Here is a 15896-nt window from a genome sequence, read left to right as displayed (position 1 = left end):
ATCCAGTGCCAGGCTCTGCTTTCCATGTTTTACAGGGACTAACAACTCTCCTAACCCAAGCAACTGCCCTGTGGGTATTTCTATCCCCATTTCACAAATAAGGAAACTGAGGCTCAGAGAGTTTAAGTAACAAACCCAAAGACATACAGCTAATAAAAGATGCAGCCAGGAATATGAACTCTGAGATTTAAGAATTCTGGACCCAAGACAACACCCTGAACTGCTTCCCAGTAACAGCCCCCTCCTTCACATGCACCACTTCATTTAACCCTCACACTGCCCTTGGGAAGTAGATGATCTCAACCTCATTTGATAGACAAACAAATGAGCAAACTTTGATCTTAAAATTCCTGTTACAGAATTGATCTTAAGAAAACAGCAGTAGCCCATCAAATGATGAATGAATAAGAAACTTGTGGTGTGTGTGTATACATATATATATATATATATATATATATATTATTCAGCCATAAAAATGATGAAATTCTGCTATTTGGAACAACGTGGATGAACCTAGAGAATATCATGCTTAATGAAATAAATCAGAAAAGACAAATACTCTATTACGTCATTTATATGTGGAATCCGAAAAAATAATACAAACGAATGTATATGCAAAAAAGAAACAGACTCACAGATACAGAAAGCAAATAACCGGTTGCCAAAAGGAAGAGGAGCAAATATGAGGTATGAGGTTAAGAGGTACAAACTACGGTGAATGAAATAAATAAAAAATAAGGATATACTGTATAGTGCAGGAAAATATAAACATTACCTTGTAATAACTTTTAATGGAGTACAACCTGTAAAAATACTTTGTCACTATACTATATACCTAAAATTAATATAATTTAAATAAACTATACCTACATTTTAAAAAAATAGCAGTGAATATGACAAAGGTGTATATAGAAGAAGCTCACAGCAGCAATATTTAAAATAATATGGAAATCACTTAAGTGTTCAACAATAAACGATCGGTTAAATAAACTAGGGTATATGAATATGATGAAATACTATGTAATTTTTCAAAATGTTGTGGAACTATATTCATTGATATGGAAAATTTTTATAATCCAGTGTTATCCAACTTGTTAGGTAACATAGGCAGAGAGTAAACTCATATGCAGTCTGACCTCATTTGGGAAAGGTACACACATATTCTACAAAATGTATAAATACAAGCACTCATAGAAAATGTATTTACATATGTACAACCACTTGGACAATCAAAGTGATTATTGCTGAGAGATAACATTTCAGATGATGTTATTTTCTATGTGTGAGCTCATCTCTATTTTTCCAAATTTCCTAGAAAGAATGTATACAACGTACTTAACCACACAAAGGTTTTTATTTTTGTGGTGGTGGTGGTTGCTGAAGTGGCTGAGACCCCAGCCACAACCAGGACTCAAACTCGGAGCCTGGGGGCCCAAGTCCAATCCTCAGCCTCTGGTCCCCTTCAACACCCCTGCCCCTTGGTCCCATGTTCCCAGACCACACCGCACCGTTTGGCAGTCTCACCAGGGCCAGCCTCGGGCAGAAACCAGGTGGCCCGAGTACCCACCTTTTTGAAGAGTCTGATGACATCCTCGCTGATCTGGGAGAGGCGGACAATGACATTGTTCATGAAGATGTCGTTGAGGGTGGCATGGTCTCTGCTCTCCCGCCTGGTCTGGTGCAGGACTAGATACCAACAGTTCACGGGCGAGAGGAGATACTGGTCTTTCCTGTAGAAACCAAGACAGCTCATTGGAATTGCCATCCACAAATGTTCTACATTGTCACCCACCACAGCTCTTTTGACCTTGGTGGGGCCCTTTCAAATTCGTTCTCCTGTAACACATTTAACAGCGACAGAGACCATGAGGGCTGAAGCAGTCCTCCCAAGCTCACAGAGCAGTGCTGGGGCCACTTTGCATCAGTGTTTCCCTAGGAAATGAAATATTTCTGTTTTCTCTGTGCTTTACCAAAGACCCCTCTGTTAGCCTCAGTAAAGTGTGTATATACCCTGGTGTCCAGGAAGAGTGAAGGACCATTAGAAACCAGTGTCAGACCAATAACCCCATGTTGCCCCACAGGGCAACAGGGCTGTGCTCTTGACCTATAACCCTTACTCCACTTTCCCAGGTGGGAAGGTGATGTTGAGGCAGAGGCTCATTCACCACCGTAGGGTGCCTGGCCCAAGGTCTGATACCCCAGGCCTGCCTGGCTCCCCCTGGGCGCTGGCCAGGGTTCTCTCAGGAAACGCAGCCTCCTATCAGCACTTTTGAGGAGAGGAATTCGGCTGACTCCCAGTATGACCATATCATTCTCCCAAAGTCAAGTGGAAGTAAGGGAGAGGGGAGCCCTGAGGGCCTCTGGGCAGCTGTGACTGCCCCCCCTTACTCCACCCAAACCCTGGGCTTGGGAAAGATAGGTGAGCAGAGGCCAGTTGACTTTTCTATCGCCAAATGGGCTAAAAATCTGTCCAGGAAACAGGAATCTGGGAGAAGGGAATTTGGTTTATTTTTTTGTCTGTTTGGTTTTTTTTTTTTTAATTAGTTGGAGGCTAATTACTTTACAATATTGTAGTGGTTTTTGCCATACATTGACATGAATCAGCCATAGATTTACATGTGTTCCCCATCCTGATCCCCCCTCCCACCTCCCTCCCCATCCCATCCCTCTGGGTCTTCCCAGTGCACCAGCCCTGAGCACTTGTCTCATCCATCCAACCTGGACTGATGATCTGTTTCACCATAGATAATATACATGTTTCAATGCTGTGCTCTCAGATCATCCCACCCTTGCCTTCTCCCATAGAGTCCAAAAGTCTGTTCTATACATCTGTGCCTCTTTTTCTGTCTTGCATATAGGGTTATCGTTACCATCTTTCTAAATTCCATATATATGCATTAGTATACTGTATTGGTCTTTATCTTTCTGGCTTACTTCACTCTGTATAATGGGCTCCAGTTTCATCCATCTCATTAGAACTGATTCAAATGAATTCTTTTTAATGGCTGAGTAATATTCCATTGTGTATATGTACCACAGCTTCCTTATCCATTCGTCTGCTGATGGGCATCTAGGTTGCTTCCATGTCCTGGCTATTATAAACAGTGCTGTGATGAACATTGGGGTGCACATATCTCTTTCAGATCTGGTTTCCTCAGTGTGTATGCCCAGGAGTGGGATTGCTGGGTCATATGGCAGTTCTATTTCCAGTTTTTTTAAGGAATCTCCACACTGTTCTCCATAGTGGCTGTACTAGTTTGCATTCCCACCAACAGTGTAAGAGGGTTCCCTTTTCTCCACACTCTCTCCAGCATTTGTTGCTTGTAGAGTTTTGGGTAGCAGCCATTCTGACTGGCATGTAACGGTACCTCATTGTGGTTTTGATTTGCATTTCTCTGATAATGAGTGATGTTGAGCATCTTTTCATGTGTTTTTTGGGAATTTGGTTTAGACAGAGGATGGATAGGTTAGAAACCTCTAAGAGAAAGAAAGGAGATATTATGCTATAAGATAAATGAAGCGGCTTCTCCTCTGCTTTTAGCCTAGAGAAAAAGCCAGAACACTGAAATCCAACAGCCCAGCCTCCTATCCTCCCAATCTCTCAGCATTTGCTCTATGTCAGGTCTCAGGTCTCAGGTCTCAGGTCTCAGGTCTCAGTTAAGGCAAAAGGATTACAGTGAAAGGTGCTGAATGTTATGATAGAGACGTGCAGAGCATCCGCGCTGCGTGAGAAGTTGGAGAAGACGCGGAGTTCCGCCTACGTCCCCGTCACATCCCCTGTGCTTTCCTGCCAACTTCTCCCCACTGGGGACTTCCCGCACTCTGCGCATTCGGAGTGCATGAGCCCCACTTTTCTCCCTGTCTCTGGGTCTCAGGCTAAATGACACCCTCTGGAGAGCATGCCTCAGACCTCACTCTAGGGCAGGAGTTCTCAGAGGTGGAGCCCAGCCCAGACGTATCAGCTCCACTTGGAAATTTGTTGTAAATGCAAATTCTCAGGGCTACCCTAGACCACTTAATAAGAAGTCTTGGCACTGAGCCCAGCATCTGTGTTTTGACCAGCCCTCCAGGGGACTGTGAAGCATACTCAGGTTTGAGGATTTCTGCCCTAAGAAGCTTCCACTCCCCACCCATTGCCCTACTTGAAGTCCTTTGAGAGCAGGAAGTGTTTCTCTCTTAGTTACGATAATCAGTGCCCAGTGACATATAGCATACGCTGTGGAAGAGAAACCCAACATGAAGGTCACATTTGTGCTGGGTCCTGAAGCATAGGTAGGAGCTTTCCAGAGAGGCACAGAGAGATGGAATTGCAAGCAGAGGGACCTGTGGATATGAAAAAGTAGCTCAGCAGAGCTAGGAGCAGAAGAGCAGAGCTAAATCCTGAGTGTGTTAGGGGAGGGCATAAGGATGGGGAGATCGGTTAAAGGCTTGACTGTGGGGAGCTGAATGCCGGCCTAACGAGTTGGGGTTTTATCATCTAGGCCATATGGTTCTCAACCCGGGTTGCACACTAAAATCGCCTGGGAAGCTTTTTAAAAACACCAAGATCCAGGCCCCTTCCAAGAGCAATTAAGTCAGAATCTCTGGGGGATAGAGCCTTGGTATTGGTATTTTTAAAACATTCTCCAGAAGGGTCTAACGTGCACCCAGTGTTAAGGATGCCTGCTGTGGGCAGCGGGGAGTCATGGGAGTTACTTAAGCAGAGGTATGATCTAACCAATGTGTATCTTACAAAGATCACTGAGGGCAGACTGGAGGATGGTGGATGGATGGGTGGGTAGATGGACGGGTAGATGGATGGTTAGACAGATGAGTGCTGGGGTGGATGGGTGTGGACAGAGGCGTGGTGCTGGAAGCAGGGGGACCAATCAGGAGGTGACTCTAGTCCAGGAGAAGAGAGATGAGGGCCTGGGTGGTGGCCAGAGAAGGGCAGATTTAAGAGACTCCTCACCAGGAGAGATGAGAATCTTGAAGACTTCCTAGAAATAGAGAGGAGGTCGTGGCTCAGATGGTAAAGAATCTGCCTCCCAAGCAGGGAGGTCCAGGTTCAATCCCTGGGTTGGGAAGATTCCCTGGAGAAGGGAATGGCTACCCACTCCAGTATTCTTGGGCTTCCCTCGTAGCTCAGTTGGAAAAGAATCTGCCTGCAGTGCAGGAGACCCAGGTTCGATTCCTGTGTTGGGAAAATCCGCTGGAGAAAGAAATGGCAACCTGCTCCAGTATTCTTGCCTGGGAAATCCCATGGACAGAGGAGCCTGGCAGGCTACAGCCCATGGGGTTGCAAGAGTTGGACATGACCTAGCGACCATTACCAGGAAAGGGGAAGTGAACGGTGATTCTGAGGTCTGGATCTCAGGCAACTAGGTGGATGCTGATGACATGAACCAAGATAAGAACTGCAAGGGGAGACGTGGATTTGGGAAGGAAATAGTTCACATCCTATTTCCACTGCTTCCTAGGTGGTGATGGGAATGGAAAGATTAAAGGTGAGATGAGATAACTGAGGTGTTACCTAAATTACTTCAGGGGCTGAACTCAGCCTGGGGATGCAAGAATTGAACAGCATCAGGGAAACAAAAGTGCAAAATTTATGGAAGTCACACCAGAAGGTGAGTTTCAGGGGGAAGGAAAAAGACCTTGAAAGGGTGCAGAAGTGCTGGGACAGCTTGGAGACCATTAATTAGGTCACTTGGCCAGGACAACTGGATAAGAGAGCAGAAAGGAGCTGCTTTCCTTGGCTCTGGGCAGTAGGCAACACAGCCTCACACAGGATTACAGGGGTGGTAGAAGGAGCGGAGGCAAGGATAGAATTACCTGGAAGCAACCAAAGACTTGTCAAGCTAACGTAAGAGGCTGCTGGGAAGACGAAGGCCGTGGTTCATTCAGGCTTTCATTCGTTCATTGTCTGTCTCTGTGTGGATGTACCAGACAGGCAGGCAAGGGGCTGGGCATGCACCAGTGGCCGCAGCAAGCAAGACTCTGCTTGTACAAGCCTCCCACTCAGGTAAGGAAACAGAAAGTGATGATGCAGCCTCATAAACGTAGTGACAGGAAGGAGACTATGGGGCAGAGATGGCCCCCTCGCCCAGATCTGGTGGAGGGGTGAGCATGGGTGGATCCTTAAGGAAGCACTTGCTAGACTGAGAACTCAAGGCTGGAATGGAGTTTGACAGGCAGAGTTTCTAGGTGGAGAAATGCAATGAACAAAGGCCTAGACAGAGCAGATTAGTGAGTGGAACCATAGTTAAGGGGGCTCGAGCATGGTGTCCTGGGGTGATGGGGGGAGAACGAAAACCGAGGCTGGAGAATTAGGCAGAGGCCACACAGGCCTTTAAGTCTCAGTAGAGAGTTTGATCTTCATCCTGACGTTGGCCAGGAGTTATCGAGGGGTTTAGAGCAAGGGAGTGAAAGGGTAGAATTTCACTTTCAAACTCTCACTCTGGCTACTGTGTGAGGACGAACTCGAGGGGGCCGCAAGGGAAGTTGAGAGATTCCAGAAACATTTAGGTGGTAAACTGACTGCACCCTGAAATTGACTGGTTGGAAGAGAAAAGAAGATGCTCAGAATGACTCCAAGTCTCCCAGGTTGGGCTCCTGAGAGCGGGGTTGGCATTTACTGAGATGAGGGTACTTATAGAAGCAGGGCAGAGAGGGAAGGTGATGGGTTCCTTCTAAAAGACGTATGGAACACCCAGAGGATGGTAACTGGGCTAGAGAGACAAATGTGGATGCTGGCAACAAGCCCCAGGATGATATTTGAAACCATGGGGTAACCTGGAACTCTACAAATGCACATGACCGCATGGCAGAAGAGGCCAATCCTCAGGAGGCTAAGGCTGGAAGAAGCGTAGGATGGGGACGAGGGGCCAGCCCATCCTCTGCAGAGACACTGTCCCAGGCCTGCCTTCCAACCAGCAGGCCCACCCTCTGGGCCCATCCCACACAGGAGGCTGCTCTGGCTTACGCCGTCTCCTCCCAGCCCTGGCTCCCCTCCTACGGGGCGGCTCACCTGTAAGACTAAAAGACTGGAGTGAACAGGGCTGTCCGCAGCCAGGGTCCGGGAAGAGCTGACCGCTCTGTGGACAGCTGCCATCTGTGACCCTGGCCACAGTGGCACCCGGCTCTCACCACGTCAGAGGGAAGAGGGAAGGGCCAAAGACTGGGGCCTAGCCAGTGAGACAGAAAGACACAGTAAAGCAGAACTCACCTGGACCTGGTCGGGGTGTGGGTGTTCCCCTGAGTCCATACTGCCTGTGTGACTATATGTACGTCCCCTAACCTCTATGGCCTAGCAACTCAGACCATATGTGTCAACCTTGGAGTTAAACACCAGAAAACGCCTCCACCATCATTCCCTCATGGTCATTCAGCAGTTCATCCACTTGATACATTCTGATCGAATAGTTCACATGGACCAGGCTCCCAGGTCCATGGAGCCACAGTTCCCAGGCTCCCAGGAGCCACAGTTCCCGCCTCCACAGAGCTCACAGTCCGGCGGGGAGACAGGTAACCCTCAGACCGCTCAGTATGTGCAGATGAAGTCACAGTCGCACAACGGGTTAGAGGGGAGAGTGTCGGGCATGAGGGCCCACAACAAGGGGACCTGGCCTAATTTCACTGAAGTGTCCCTAAGGGAGAGGACCTTTCAGCTGGGCTCTAAAGGAAGAGATGGGGAGCCAAATGAAGGTGGGTTCAGGGGAGAGGGCTCCAGGCAGAGGGAACAGGACGGGCAAAGGCTCACTGAGGGGCAGGGAGCTCAGGGCATTTAAGGAACTGAATAAAGGCCAGTGTGGCTGGAGCCCAGGAAGCAAGGCAGAGGAGGGGGAAGGAGCAGGGTCCCAAAAGTTCTGGCCGGTGCAGTGGCTGCCATCCCAGTGGCCATCTGCAGTGTACCTGGACCGCAGGAAGAAGCATGCAGGCCGTGGATGGCAGAGCTGGACACTGACTTTCTCTTTTCAGGGGGTTCCTTGTCCCTTTTGAAAACAGGACTCCTTTGACCTGAGACCCAGCTCTCCACACTTGCAGCCATTTCGCCTGCTGCAGCCACACTTCTGGAAGATGCCAAAATTAATGTGGGCAGGCGCTCTGTCCTTGACGGTACATCCTGAGGGATTTTCTGCTTTCCCAATCCTGCATCCCTCTGTCTACACCGCATGTGGAAGCTGCTGAGCTAAGGTAAAATTGAGAACTTTCACATATACGTGTATGTGTTTTCCTTTTTACAGCCAGAAAATAGCAATAACAATTTCTGGTGAGTCACAGCTTGCTTTCTTTCTTTGGCTAAGAGAGCTGGGTATGAGGCTCCAAGTGACTGCAGCTAGAGAAGCCAGGCCTTGCCAAGCTGGCGAGTTGGGAAAATGAAATCAGCAGTGAGCCAGCTTCTCCCACTTCCCAGCTGGGGGCTGGAAAATTCCGCTTAGCAAACAGAACCCACTTTCAGGCCTGCTGAGCCCCTCCTTTGCAGATGAATCTAAATCCACTGCCTTGGGATGGTGGACCCTCTACGAGGAAGGGGAGCCCCTGAAGCTCATCCCATCCCCAAGATGCTGAGTCCCTGCCTCTGGCTTCCTGCTTCCTTCCAAGACATTCCCTGGTCTTACACCAGGCTTGCTTGGGTGGCTGCCAGCAGAGCTCAGGAAAGCACTCTCTCAATCAGATCCAGGGCCCAAGAAGTACGCTTAACCTCTTGCTACCTAAGTTGCCCCTGAGCAGGATTTGGTATTCGTTGTCCTTGCTGGGAGCATGAACAATTAATTATGTAAATATCAATGGGGTGCCATCTTTTGTGCCAGACAGTGGGAAGTAAAATGAGTCATGTTCCCTGACTGATGGAGCTTACAGTCCAGTAGGGGCCTCAGATGACAATCAAATAAGCACATAACTGGATAGGAAAGGGCGTCGGTGACAAGAGCTATGAAGGAGAAATGCATGGTGTCTCCCCAGTCTATAATGGCAGAGGAGGGGCATGTGCGCCTCACCCAGGGAAGGTGGAGGTGGTCCCTCCTGTCACTGAGAACTCAGCTGAGATGTTTCTCCTCACTGAGGCCTTCTTTGCCCCCCAGCGGCTCCCTGGTCTCTAGCACACCACCCTATTTTTATTGTTATTAAACCACTACCATTCCTGACATCCGCCCACTTCATTTACTTGTTGTTTCTGTCTTTGACTCCTTTATAGCTTATGTCTGTCTTTTTCTTTCTTTTTTTTTTTACAGCAATATCCTTGCTGTCTTCTGCCCTTCCTCAGATAAGGCTGATACAGCCAAACATAAAGGTTATGTCTGTCTTGTTCACCACTGTTTCTCCAGTGCCAGGAAGGTCTGGCAGAGAGGTGAAAAGTGCCTAGAAGGATGAGCTGGGACCAGAAAAAATGGGTAGGGTGTATGGTGGTGGCCGAGGCATCAGGGAGAGAATTCCCAGAAGTTCCCTAGGGCAGGGCAGGTGGATGAGGGATGGAGGCCTGGCCAGGGGGGCAGAGTGGACCAGGACTGGAAGGGCAGGATGAGCATCTGGGTGGTGTATTGCTGGACACCAGGGTGCTGGGACAGCACCACAGATGAGTCACTTCAACAGCAGAAGTGTACTGTCTCCCAGCTCTGGAGGCTGGAGGTCTGGGATCGAAATGGTGGCAGGGGTGGTTCCTTCTAAGGGCTGTGGGGAAGCCCCCCTGTTCTGGGTTCTTCCCAGGTTCGGGGGTGTGGGGGCCATCTTTTGTGTCCCCACGTTCACATGATGTTTTCCCTGGATATGTGTCTATGTCCAAATTCCCCTCTCTATGTTATAGGGACATCAGTCATGTTGGATTAGGGCCCACTCTAATGCCCTCATCTTTACTTGATTACCTCTGATAGAAAGACCCTATCTTCAAACAAGGTCACACTCAGGTACTGGAGGGTTATAAGTCCTCAACTGTGAATTTTGGGAGGACTCAATTCAACCCATCATAGGCTGCTACCCCAGGTGGATCAAGAGTCTGAGGAGAGTTTGAGTGGTAACTTAGGCATCTTCCCTGGGGTTCACGAGGGAAGTAAATGGACCTTTGACACGGAGGATAAAGTCTGACCTCCTCTGCTGTCATTTAAGGCCCAGTCAATCTGCCGCCAGTCCAGCTCTTTCCCTTAACCCCCTCTCTGCTCCAGGCAGTGAGTAGGTAAAGCTCTGAGCCAGAAATGGGTTTCTTGGTTTATTTATTTTTCACCCTCAAGGAGGCCATTTTAGTGGGAGTTGAGGAGCATGCTTCAGCTTGTGGCCCTACTTTGCTAACTGGCTGTGTGCTCTTGGGCTTGCAGCTCAAATTGTCTGAGGCTTTCCTGCCTCATCTATTGAAATGGGTGGGTGAGTGATGGAGTGGCCAGTGAGGGCCTTTCAGACCTCTATCACAACAGCCACTGTATGTTTCAAAACCAAATGTACACATGTGATGTCACAAAGGATTATTCTCTCTAATCCCACAACTTATTTGAAAAGCCTAACAAGAAGCACAAAAATGAAAATGGTGAATGGCTCTTACCTCCCTATTTATGTATCTAGCCTCAAAGACAGGGAAGGGAGGCTGCTGAAGCCTGGGAAGAGGGGTAGCTCTTCCGGGGTCATGGACATTGTTGCCTTGCTTCTTTGCCTTCACTCACTTGGAATGCCTTCCCCTCCTTACTCCACGCAGCAAAATCTACTTCAAAGGCCTTTCCTCCAGGGGTCATCTGAGAGCCACTCAATGTTCTGTCTGAACTGCTCATGTCAATCTTCTTACATAATTACTTCCGGATGACATTTTATCTTCTGGCTTAACTCACTTGTCAGTTGTCCTCCACATGCGTGGGCTTGTATCATCACTCAGCCCCTTTGAGGGCAGGAACCATCTCTTGTATCTCACTGTATCCCTCTAGAACCATTCACTCATTCACTCACTCTTCTAATACCCTTTGAGTATCTGCCATGTGCTGGGAACTGTCCAATCCCAGGGCATTAAAAAGATGACTGGATAAGCCTTGAGAAGGCTCACAATCTAGCAGCCAAACTTAAGCCAAACCAAGAATTCTTATGGCCACTGTCAGAACTGCTTTAGTTGAAGTGACAGAAAAACTTACTTCAGGCTGACTTAAGCAAAAACAGCAGTAATGGGAGGAAGAAAAATTTTAAGGATCAAAAATTGTAATAAAAAAATGTAAAGAGGCATAGCTGCATCCAGAGGCTGAAAGAATGTCAGCAGGACTGCTCTGTCTCTGGGCTCTGCCTTCACTCTCAGGCAGACCCTCTCCAAACAGCAAGTACCCTGACTGCTGCTGCTGCTAAGTTGCTTCAGTCATGTCTGACTCTGTGCGACCCCATAGACGGAAGCCCACCAGGTTCCCCCATCCCTGGGATTCTCCAGGCAAGAACACTGGAGTGGGTCGCCATTTCCTTCTCCAATGCATGAAAGTGAAAAGTGAAAGGGAAGTCGCTCAGTCATGTCCAACTCTTAGTGACCCCATGGACTACAGCCTACCAGGCTCCTCCATCCACGGGATTTTCCAGGCAAGAGTACTGGAGTGGGGTGCCATTGCCTTCTCCGACCCTGACTGCTAGTAATCCATAAAAGGAGAGCTTTCCCCCAGTTGTTCCACCAAAAGTCCTAGAATTGCATATTGCTAGATTAAAGCACTGTGGCCAAGAGGATGCAATGCTGCTAACAGGCTCACCACTGTTGAGGGATGGTTCCCCAGAGGAAAATTGAGGTCTTGTTATCAAGAGAAGGGAGGGATGCTGATTAGGGGAGAGTACCAGATGCCTCCCTTGTTATGCTGTGTGAGAAAGGGGACCTCATAGGAGGTGGGGAGGGGGAGGCTTATTCTGCCTCAGGGTGGATGGGGAATCATGGAAACATATGCAGTGGGCTTGAAGGACATGTAAGAATTTGCTGGGTGGAACATGCAAAGACAGGCACATCCTGCAGGTAGAGAGAAGGCTGAGTGTGAAGCTGTGAAGTTAGACAGAACATAAATGTTCTGGGGCTGAAGAAGTTCTGTCGGGCTTGGGCAGGGGTGACGTAGTGAAGAGGAGGCAGCTGTGGCAGGAAGGGAGGAGCCAGACCATGAAGGGCTTCGAAAGTCAAGGTCAAATGAAGGTTTTGAATGGACCAGTGATATGGTCACTGGGCGGGAAGGCCAGGTGGGAGGCAGAGCAGCTGCCCAGGTGAAGGGGCAGAGTGTGATTGGGGCTTTGCCTGGGAGTTGCCTGGCGGCAGACAACCAGTGTGAGGCTTCAAGGCTAGGGCAACCCCTTTCCTCAGCTGCAGTCTGCTGGCTTAGAAGCTGCCTTCCGCTGACGCCAGCCCTGAGACAGTCAGTTCAAAAGGGAAGAACTATATAAACTGAGTCACCTGGCTGAAGCGGGTTCTGCTTACCCATGCTGGGTGCTATGGCATCAAAGGCTGGGGTCCAAATACCCAGTTCTGCCCCTCACCAACTGGGTGAACTTGGGAAGCCAGTTAAACCTTTTATTTTCCTTATCTGTAAAACAGGGTGTATAACACCTAACTAACTTTAGGTGCTTTAAGGATTAAATGAGGAAATTCACGAGACACTCTCAGCATCAAACCCAGCATCTGATACTAATGAAAATTATTATTGGCATCACTGTTATTACAACCAGCACGTCACCAGGCCATTGGGAAAATTCACTGACTGATGTATGTGGATGTAGAGCCCACAGTAGGTTTGCTATGAATATTGATTTTCCTCCTCCCATTACCACCTTCTTCCCCCAAGAAACCCTCATGAGTATTTCAAGGCCCAGGGCCAATGGCCTAGAAATGCCCCACCGGCCTCCTCCACCCTAGCGTAGAATTATTCACTTGCTCGCTGGCTCAGTCCTCACACCTCAAAGTGCGGGCACACTTAGCTTGTGCCCAGCAGCACTGCTGAGCTCCCTTTGGACTTGCTGAGTGGATTCTTAGTACCAGGACAAAGTCCCTGCCTCACTAGGCAATGTCCAAGCAACCTCATCTCCTTCCCTGTGAGACCTTTTGCTTTGGTTTACCCACCTGCAAAATGGGTGCATCACGTAGTGTGTGCCGCACTCGGCAGACAAAGGGTGCTGACCCACAGCTCCTCTGGTCAGTTCTTTCACCGATCAGCTCGGGATCCTAAGCGGGGCCCACCCTGGCTGGCCTTTGGGCTCCTTGCCTGTTAGATGGGGATGACAACACCATCCCTGACTCCCCCAGCCCCACCAGGATTCTTGGGAGTATTTAAGCAGCCAAAGGCTGGGGAAACCCTTTGCAATGTGTAAGGTGCTATATAATCTTGGAAGGTCATTATTATCCTCTTTGTTTAATGGGATAGAGTCAAAACTAAACTCCTGCATGCTGCTGCTTGTTAATTATTAGTAACAATAGTTACTGCATACTACTTAATTACCACAATATCTATTTTACCTTTATTACAATATCTATTGCTCATTTTTAGAATAAAATTGAAATGATAGGAATGTATCTACGTGTATTCAGCATTCGTGCATGTGTACTAAGTCACTTCAGTCATGTCTGACTCTTTGCGACCCCATGGATGGTAGCCCTCCAGACTCCTCTGTCCATGGGATTCTCCAGGCAAGAATACTGGAGTGGGTTGCCATGCCCTCCTCCAGGTATCCAAATAAAAGTAAATCATGTCCTGGTTAATACTTTGGAAGTTGCTGATGGGTCTCTGAAGATTCCAGGACACTGGGTGTAGGATCTGGGGAGGGCCCAGAAGGAAACACTAGAAGAAGGCAAAGGGGCTAAAACCACTACAAGGAACACTCAAGAGGCTGACCCTCCTGCCTTAAAATCCTTCCCAGCAACAAAGACAAAGGTGAAGGATGAAAAGAGCAGAGATGAAAGATGTTCACTTTCCAGGAGCCAGGGGCCCTCAGGGTGTCTCATGCTGGCTTCTGGATTTCTGCCACCCTGCACACACAACATAGCTCCCTGCTCATTGCTTCTTTTTACTTAAATGGGTTTATTTACAAAGGGCTTTCCCTAGTCTTGGTTAAAATAAAAATTTTTAAAAAACAGCATCACTTGCCCTAAATAGAAGGTAACTGAAAAAGTAAGTTCAAAACAGTATCATTCAATACTAGGCAGATGCTGATGCCCAAGGTTTGCTGTCTGTTAGTTAAAAGGGGGGTTAGAGAGGCGTTAGCAACAGCCTGGAAACAAACTATAACCACAAAGAGTAGAAGAGGATTGACTAGATCAGTCAGTATTTATGGCTCATGTGCTATGGACAATGCCTCCCTCATTTTGAGAAACACCAATCCATTTAACTAGCCTTCATGTTACAGAAATGTGTTCCCAAAACACCTGGCCTTTGTGCACACACCTTCGTGGACTGGGAACTCACACCTCCCAAGGCAGCCCCTTTTCATGCTGGACAGTTCTGGCTACAGGAACATTCTCAAGGTTGAGTGAAAATCTGCTTTTCTGAAAATGTTATCCTTGGACCTCACGTCTCTCCTCTGCAGCCGCACAAGGTAAGTAAGTCTATTTCCTTCGGTTTCTGAAGGAAGTTTCCGGTAGTATCTTGGTCTTTTCAGTTATTCATTCAAAAACCTTTGATAGAGCTTCTATCTGTATGTCAGAGAGAGAGAGAGAGTGGGAGACTGCCTAGAAATGGTCCCTTGCCTTCAAGCAGCCGGCAGTTTCAAGTGGGAGAACCAAACACATGAACTGGATCATTCCTTGATAATCTGACCCAAGCCCCAGGAGAGCAACACACAGGTCACTGGGCGAGGCCAGGGGAGCAGCTGCTGACTATGGGGCTGTGCAGAGGGGGTGAGCCCTGAGCTGGCCCAGGGGTGACAAACATGAGCTGACCAGCAGAAGAGGAAGAGGCCCTATGATACCCACACGAGGAGGATGTGGTCTGGACTGATGGGTGACTCTCAGGAGACATGAACCCAAACCGGAGAGGCGAGGGGCACACCCAGAGTCATGCAGCTAGCAGCATTTTTGCATTATGGAGCTAGTTAAACCAAGATTAGAATCTTAGCTCTGCCACTTACCCGCTCTGGCTGTGTCCCTCGGGACAAATGACTTAATTTCTCAAAACCTCAATATTTCCAACTAGAAAGACAGAGATAGTTCCTACTTCAAACGTCACAATGTCTACCATGAAGGTTAAATGAGATGATGCATGTACAACATCTAGTAGAGATCTCACATATGGTGATATGGATGTGGGGTGGTATCTGAAAGATTAAACAGCCTGCACAGCACAGACATGGAGCCCTCAGGAAGGACTCATCTGGCAAGCCAGCCCAGGAGAATATCAGCTCTGGACAGCATTGCTGGAAAGCCATCACTGGTGTGGCAGTAGTCATAGCAACAGCAGCAACTATGAGAGGCGAGTCCCACCTGGAGGACCTCCCCCATCATCCCCACCTCAGTCTGAGCAAACCTTTTCATTCTGAATCCTTTGCACATTGATAGGCTCAATTTACTCACTATAAAAGTGCTTCTGTCCCCAGGACTCACTTGAAAGGTTAAGTCTAAATTGTAGCATCTTTTTAGGGAAATGTTACATCTGTGGAAACAAAACATCCCATGATGTTTCATCCCCCCATAGAAGCTTTTTCTTGGCAATCAAGTTGGTTACTCACTGAATCCTCCTTCTCAGCTGCTCTGTGAAGCTGAGATGTTCCAAACCTACTTTGCAGAGAATATTAAACATCATTCATTGACTGGCCAAGCATCTTCCAGCTTTTTCCACACTCTGAATTTCCCCACCTTAAACATATTTGAATAAAATTCCCTGTTCCTTTTATCACAGCTGTCCAAATACTAGCAACCAACACTTAACTTCCAAAGACAGCACTTTTATCAGGCATTTCCCCAGAAGGTCAGGGGTTTCCAAAACTGAGGGAGTCAGAAATAGAAGGGGGCT

General features: G+C 48.0%; 1 protein-coding gene across 8 annotated transcripts in view; it reads right to left on the bottom strand.

Annotated features, from left to right (window-relative positions):
- The window catches only part of SRGAP3 (SLIT-ROBO Rho GTPase activating protein 3), a 245807-nt gene that overhangs the window by 103483 nt on the left and 126428 nt on the right, over positions 1-15896 (bottom strand). For all 8 annotated transcript variants that reach the window (XM_043886248.1, XM_043886249.1, XM_043886250.1 and 5 more), the window contains exon 3: positions 1568-1730. In XM_043886248.1, the coding sequence (XP_043742183.1) occupies positions 1568-1730 (163 nt within the window). The remainder of the gene's footprint in view (positions 1-1567; positions 1731-15896) is intronic.

Source organism: Cervus elaphus, chromosome 24 (genome assembly GCF_910594005.1).
Source record: "Cervus elaphus chromosome 24, mCerEla1.1, whole genome shotgun sequence".
Classification (NCBI taxonomy): domain Eukaryota; kingdom Metazoa; phylum Chordata; class Mammalia; order Artiodactyla; family Cervidae; genus Cervus; species Cervus elaphus.
Note: the sequence above shows the minus strand (reverse complement) of the source record. Positions and strands in the feature narration are given on the sequence as shown.